The sequence below is a fragment of the Pteronotus mesoamericanus genome, unplaced genomic scaffold (assembly GCF_021234165.1).
Source record: "Pteronotus mesoamericanus isolate MK-2021 breed Mesoamerican mustached bat unplaced genomic scaffold, CSHL_Meso_final contig_20, whole genome shotgun sequence".
NCBI classification, from domain to species: domain Eukaryota; kingdom Metazoa; phylum Chordata; class Mammalia; order Chiroptera; family Mormoopidae; genus Pteronotus; species Pteronotus mesoamericanus.
Genome location: NW_026555085.1, coordinates 26,341,922 through 26,349,874, shown reverse-complemented (window position 1 = coordinate 26,349,874; position 7,953 = coordinate 26,341,922). Strand labels below are relative to the sequence as shown.

Sequence of the window (7,953 nt, the reverse complement as noted above, 5' to 3'; positions counted from 1 at the left end):
CAAATTTCGATGCCTTTTATTTTTCTTTATTGTCCAGTTGCTCTGGCTAGAACTTCTAGGTTGAATCAAAGTGGTGAAAGTGGGCAGCCTTGTCTTATTACTGATCTTAGTCTTTCACCCTTGATTATGATATTAGTTAATGCTGTTTTTTTCTTTTTTTAGCAGCATTTGTCACCCTTGAATTTTTGCCACGATGGTAAATTTTGTCATATATAATGACTTTTGTCCCTATGTCCCTTTATTTCCATCTCTCCCCTAATTTTTGAACCAGCCAACTAAATACATTCAGGAGTATGAAGAGCACATTATGATATAAAGGAGCATACATTTTGCTCATGGTGTTCAAAAACCTGGAAAAAGTATTTCAAAGACACAGGGTAAAAACAGAAATGCAGGGATATTTTGACGTATTCAAAACTCAAGATCATACTCAAGAAGCATAAACTCTAAACAGTTTCTTCTCATTTTCTTTCCATAGTGCTAAAATAGAAATACATTTATTTCTAGTATCTATTCAAAACAGAAGGGTTTTTTTATGCCTATAGTTTATTTAAAGAAATTCTTTAAAAATGGCTAATTTACATCCTGGCTTGTGTGGCTCAGTGGATTGAGTGTTGGCCTGCATATCAAAAGGTCACGGTTTCGATTCCCAGTCAGGGCATGTGCTTGGATTGTGGCCCAAGTCCCCAGCAGGGGACACGTGAGAGGCAACCACACATTGATGTTTATCTTCTTCTTTCTCCCTCTCTCTAAAAATAAATAAATAAAATCCTTTTTAAAAAAGGCTAATTTTGTAGTAAATGGCTGAAATGTTATTTTAGAGAAAAATAATAGAACCAGCATTATTATTTGTGTTATATTTTTGTTTGGAAAAAAAGATAAGTAGGTCACTCACACAGACGTGTTTGTTTTTTAGTGAGACTAATAAAGTCATTAAAAAATATTTGGTAATTTGTGTCCAAATTCATGAATCCAGTGCATGCTCTATCAAAGGCTCTATGATGAATATAGGCACTTGTGCTTTCTGTGGCTAGCCACTAAACTGAGGTTTGGATAAGATACTTTGAGATTATTTTTGGTAATATCTAGATTTAAATTTTTTATTTTTAAGTTCATATTTATGTAAAAGCTTCAAAAACAATAGAGAATATTCCAATATACTCTTCATCCAATTTATCCAAATGATAATATTTTACAATACTTGCTGTGTTACCTTATGATTTTCTCTGTCTCTATGTTTCTGTTTCTGTCTCTTCCTCGAGATATATATATATATACATATACATATATATACATGTATGTACCTATATTTTTTCTTAATTGTTTGAGAGTAAGTTGCAAATGTGATGCTCCTTCACTCCTTATAATTTATTATGTACTTTGAAAAACACAGGCACTCACTTATAAAATTACAATACAATCAGCAAAATCAGTAAAATATAGGCTTTATTCACATTTTGCTAATTAATGCATCACTGTCTTTCATAGCAAATATGAAATAAAATAAAATAAAATATAAACAAAATGTGGCCTAGGATTCTGCCTAGAATTGCACTCTATGTTTAGTTGTCATACAGTGAGAATAATTTTCATGATATTTATTAGCTGTTTCAATGGTCATGATAGTCAATGTTTTATACAATGTCTATGATTGATTTTTCATTTTGTTCTTTCTCCTTTGTTGGGCTGATAAAATCTTGTCTCTGTAACTGTTTTTTTTCCCTAATTTCATTATCATTCCCTTCAAATGGCTTGTACTCACATTGTAATAACTATTTTATTCAGTAGGATTTCATAATGATTGTTTCCTGCATGGCAATATCATTTAATGTAAGAGATCAGAATAATGAAAAAAATATCATCAAGTATCTGAAGTATTTTAAATCTTAAATGGGATGATATTGTCTTAAAATACTGTTTCAATATTAACTAATCCTTTCCATGAATTTTTTTAAATTAATCCAGCTGAAACTTAATCTATTCTTTATTAACTTATTTTTAGTGATTTAAAACAATTACTTATCTATCTGTCTCTGTGGCAAAAGCTTTAGTGTACTTGAAGACTTTTTAAAATTAAATCATCTCTTAGTCTTTATACTGAACACAACAGAGCTCAGATCTTCATTTGCTGTGTATGAAAATATTTTATTTTATTGATGTGATTTTTTTGCCTTAATATATTGATCTCTAGAAATAATCAATATGTGAGCTACAATTCAACAAATCAAGGATTTAATTTGAAAAAGATAATCAGGTTGAATAACTTTCAACCTGAAACAAAAGCTTCATTCTTCTTTCCCGTAATTCAGTAACTGTTCCTCAGCTGCTACCAATGTCAATCAAAACGTGTCAGTGCAGTGATTATCCATGGAGATATAAAACAAGATGAACTTGGTCAGTTTTCCAAAAGGAGATAATTTCAACATCAGAAATGCTGTATTTGACATGTTAGGCCGCTTTAGAACTAACATCAGCTTCTATCTTGGCCTTCCTTCCTATGTTTATAAAGATTTAGAATGGCAATATTCCAAACACAATAGTAGGTTCTCAACAATTATCAGTCCTTTCTCTCTCTCATCTGCTATTCTTAAATTATACATTTGCATCTGCTAAAATTCAATATGATAATTTTAAATTTCCAATCAGTAAACACTTTTTTCCTGTGTATATATAGGCCAGCTCTGAGTGATGAATATTCATTTCGTGCTATGGCATATTAACATTAAAGCATAAATTTTGGCTCTGAACATATTACCTATGAGAGATTTCTCATTGCACTTGCTATTGCTGCTATTGGTTGTCGGCACAGCCAAGTCCCCATTCCCTTCTTTCTTACTTGCAACACTAAAATATATCATGAAAGTTATAAAAGAAACTGGAACTTATTTCACTAGTTTAGTTAGTGAAACTAAAATAAATGGGAATATTAAAACAGCACCTTCTATGTAATGGACTCTGCCAGGCTCTTCAGTAGATGAAAATCAGTCATTCACTATTTTTGGTGCTTTATTATACTCTGTCCAAGGCATTAGAAAGCTTAATATAAATGATTGGGCTACTCTGGTTTTATTAACCCATGGGTTTTTTTGTGAGTAGGTTCTACTGAATCCTTGGAGTTTATAAATTATTGGGCAGCTATAATTTTATTAACCCATTGTTCTTATTGTAAGTGGGTTCTACCAAATCTGTGGAGTAATTGCTAGCAGGTTAGTGTACCTGCAGTTGATGAGAACTCTGAGGTGGAAACTGTGTATATTACTAATGATACAGGTTGGTATTTTTTACTAGAGTCCAAAGATAAGCCTGATTAAGTGCCCTTTTGCTTGTCTTTTCTAATAAGGGTTTTTGAATGTATTGAATGCAGTTTGTGCATTAGCTACAGAACACATTCTATAATGCATGCCTTACTCATCCTTCAAAAACAAATACAGTTGGTGCAAAATTTCCCATAATAGCCCATTATTGAAATAATAGTGCACTAAATGAAATACCTTTCTTTAAAAAACTTTCAGGACTAGAACTCATGGTTAAAATTAAATAAATCTTAAAGATATACAAATCAATTCAGTAGTGATTATGGTTAAGTTATTTACACCATTAGAAGAGGTGGGCTTACCAGTAGTTATAATTTATTTATGGATAGATATATGATATTTTCTATTCGATAGTCATCTATAGGTGGCTCTCAATTTATTTACATTTATGTTTATACAATGTTTGCATTGCTCTAAGAATATCCATTCTAAAATTAGGGTACCTGTGAAATATTTATATGTGAAATAGGTAGAGAACACAGTAACATAGAGTCATCTATTAAAAACAAATGGATCTGATGTTAGAGATATGTGTGTGTGTGTGTGTGTGTGTGTGTGGAACACTTGGAGAGTTTGCCTTTCTCAACCATATCCTGTCTGAAAATATATTTCTCCTGTTAAAATGCATTTTAAGCATTTGTTAAGAGTTTCCCTAAGAAAATAAAATCATAACTCTTTCTTGATAATAACTAGGAAAATAATAGTCAGCTAGCTTATCATATGTATAATGACTTGGATATCCAGAGACATTGTATAATAAAGTCAACCCTTGGACTGCTCTCCATGGTATCTTCTTAATGCACCTTTAATCATGGAAAAGAGGACTGTGAATGGATAATGTAATTGCTATTGCTGGATATAACAACAGTAGCTGCATCTTTTTGATTCGTGAAACTGGGTCTATTCATGTCCCCATCAGCAGTACCATATGCTTTTAAGCTATTGGTACTCTGCAAAGCAAAACGCGATTATAATTACTGCACAATACTTTTTCTAACTTACATTCATTCAAAATGTTTGCAATTTATTAGCTGTGGTTGGCATCTTATTCACCCTCTATTACTATAGCTAGCTGGCTACCTCTCTGAAGACTGGTAGCATTCCTACTGCCAAAAAAACCAAAATTATCAATGAGTCATGGTTCTCACAGCTTATCTGATGAACTTTTAACAGTCTTATCGCATCTGTTAGTCACATATTTCCTTACCATTGGCATCATGTTAGCATACACTCAGTTTCCAGATAGGATAAACAATGGCTGGTGTCAAAAAAGGTCATATTTGTTACTTCTGGATCACTGAACTCTGTCTCTGCCTTAGTTTCCATACCTTTAAAACAGATAAAGTAATGCTTGCACCATGTTCTTCAGAGTGAAAATTGACATAATGGTGTGAACTCAGGTTAAAATTATAACACATAATATAAATAAAAGGTAATCTCCCAACCTTATCTTGAAAAATAAAGAAAGAAAATATTTGAATGCAGTAAGAGAAGGTGGAAAAGTTTCATCACGCTTTATTTGTAGGAAAATTAGCCCCCATTCTTTGGGCAGAGGAGAGGCAGAAAAATGACTGTTTATGAAAAGAGACAGAGGAAAAATTGTTTTGTAGTATCTGAAGCATTCAAGCTGCAGTTTCAGGCCCCAATGGTGATACCACCAGGGTTTAACTGTCCTTAAATAGAGGTGGGATAGATAAAAAGTAACTCAGCAACAGCACCTGGTGAAAGAGGCTGTCACATCTAAAATAAGGAGAAAGGGCGAAATTAGAGCAACTGTAGTTATCTATTTTCTAGTCTCTTCCTTCTTCCACGTTTTCCCAATTTCTTCACAAATTATGGCTAATTGATTGTGTTGCTTTCTAGTTTTAAAATACAACCCCTTTTTTTGAACCTGTCCCATAGATAGGGACTGGGGACGAAGACATGGGAGAGAAATCAGAACTAAGTCAATGCCCCAGTGATTGTACGCTAGAAGCGTGTTGCTGTATAACAATATCGCCCTGGAGCCTCTTTATTTGTTTATCAATGAACATCCTACAGCGTCCCCGAGATGTAGGTCAGTCTCATTGGAAACACGAGTCGCCGATCACATGCAGCCTTCATTATGTTTTCAGACCGGGTGCGCTGCTGATTCCTGTACACTGGAGTGATTCTGAGCCGCAAGAGAAGAGACACCTGTGCCTTAGGGAAGCAGGTGAAGTTCCATCTACCTCCCGGAGACTTCCCTAGTGTTTTTCCACCCCTCAGCCACTCACTCCTCATCCCCATCTTGCCTGCCGTCTTGGACCCCAGCTTCTCTGTTTAACTGGTGCTTCTCTCGCTCTCTCCCGGCTCCGCACTTCAGCTGAGGACCCAGAGCTCCACACAACTGGGCATGCCTAATAACCAGGGAAGGCTTGAGCAGCAAGAAGAAAGCGTTTGCACCTTCTGCGCTCCCCTCCCCTCTGCAGCTGTTTCCTGCCAGTCAGGCTATCCGACTTGCGGCCTGGCCCAATGAGGGCCCACAGTCTTCGCGAAGGCCCCGCCTCTCATGGCACACCACCAATGAATGGTGGGCAGAGGTGGGACGTATCCTGTTCCCGCCTCCCCAGTTAAGGCTGCTTGTGTGAGCGGGGCTCGGCGCTAGCGAGGGACGACGGAAGGGACGGGCAGGTGTGGGCGCTGGGCCGCGCAGCCCGACGGCGGGAATCGCAGGTGCTCGGTGCATGGACCAGTGAGGACGCGCGGAGATCTTCTCGCCGCGGCGTAGGCGGAGCAGCGCGGCAGCAGGCGCTGCCCCGCGACCCTGCGTCCGAGCGAGCGGAACCTTGCGCTTCCCCGGTGGACTGTCCGAAGTCCGCGCTATGGAAGAGGAGAAATATTTGCCTGAGCTGATGGCAGAGAAAGATAGCCTGGATCCATCTTTTGTGCATGCATCGCGCCTTTTGGCGGAAGGTAGGACTTGTCCCCGCAGATGGGCACAGACCTCTGGCCGCCCATCTCACCCGCGTCTGGGTTAGGAGAGTGAAGTTGGGGAGGGACGCCTGTCTCCTTCGCAGAAACTGTCACCCTGAAGATGCTGGCTTCAGAGCTCGGGGCGGACAGAGCCCATTCTCAGGGCGGGCAGCAATCCTCCTTCTCTGCGTTTTAATTTGGGAAAGACTAAAGCTTGGCGATCTAAAGGCAGTGGTGATGTGACCTGTTAGGATCACTGGTACAGAAACCAAAAAGTGTAACGCGGTTTACAGGGATATTTTCACTTCACAGAGGGAAGAGAAATCAGTTTGGAAGTAAATGGTAATCAGTGTAGTGTTCAAAGAGCCTCTTGTTATATAGCAGCATTTTTTTTTTTTTTTTTTTTTGCTGCATATGGGAATTGATGTTGATACCCGTTAGTCTAATTACAGTCTTTCCTATGAAAAGTCTTAGAATCAACCTAGATTAAACTATCATGTTCTTTTGTGTTTGTGAATGTGGCAGAGGCTAAAGTGCTTATCAATGTATTTGAAGTGTGATAATTGGTTTACTCTGCAAGTTACTGGTCCCTGGGAACACTCGACAATTCATCAGCTGTTTTACCAAGTGTGCATTTTCTGTTGTGTACCTGTAATGTTAAAGGAGATTTAATTCCTAGAACATATATGTCTTGCCTTTTGCGTGCCTCTGAAAGGTTGTTTAAACACACACACACACACACACACAAACTTTATGGCAGAAATATTAACCAAAATTATTCCATCTGTCTTAAAGCTTTCTAACTGCTAACGATATAGTATTTGTGGTAATCTACACATGCCTTTTAAAAAACAACTTTAGACTTTTTTTTTGGTGAGTGTTTCATTAATAATGAATTTCTTCATCGTTAAATTGACTATAATGCAATTTTGTAGCTGAGGTTGTTATAGACTTATCTATAGTAAAACTGAAAGTGACAACTGCCTCTTTCTCAGCCCTTCAGCATTAAGAGAAATGTTTTCTTTTTTGCGACTTAGTTGTGCATGGAAGGAAAAATTCTGGTCCTCCATGTGTGATTAAAAAGAGCACTAAGTTGATTTAAATATTTTATTGATGGATTATTTATAATAACAATAAAGTGTAAGGTGTGTTTTCCATTCTTGCATACTAAACAGTTAAGAAAAGATTTGTTATCAAAATATTGAGTTTGTGAAACAACTGAGCTGTTTTTCAGGGAACAAGTTGGTCTTGGAGAGGATTTGAGAAAGTGAAATGCAATTATGCTTACTACTTTTTTGGTTACTGATTTAAAAAAATAGAAATTAAAGTTGAAAAGTAAAGTCAATTAAAAAGTTAAACTCTATTAAAAACAAAGGTAGCTACATAAAATGAGGAGTATTGAAAATGAATGAGTTATTAAGTGCTTAGGATTGTTCATAATAATTAAAAATGCAACAAAGCCTTCAAAGTTTTTTACACAATATATTTTTCCAGAAGTGTCTTTATTTAGCTGATAATATCTTTAAAATTAAAAAAAATTACAAATTGATCATTTTCTGTGACCTGCTTGCTCATTGGTGCTCTCTTTGGGACAGCAAGCTCAATTATTCATCCTTCACTAATGAGAGTTAGTGTACTTTTGAAAACTGCCAAGCTAAGGAAATGCATATGAGAAGCTCTTAAGAGAGTACTAGGTATTCTGTGG

General features: G+C 36.5%; 1 protein-coding gene across 1 annotated transcript in view; it reads left to right on the top strand.

Annotated features, from left to right (window-relative positions):
* Positions 1-6,115: 6,115 nt before the first annotated feature.
* KHDRBS2 (KH RNA binding domain containing, signal transduction associated 2) overlaps positions 6,116-7,953 on the top strand; it is a 542,738-nt gene continuing 540,900 nt past the window's right edge. The window contains exon 1 of the mRNA XM_054569540.1: positions 6,116-6,248. Coding sequence (XP_054425515.1) covers positions 6,158-6,248 — 91 coding nt within the window. The 5' untranslated portion in view covers positions 6,116-6,157. The remainder of the gene's footprint in view (positions 6,249-7,953) is intronic.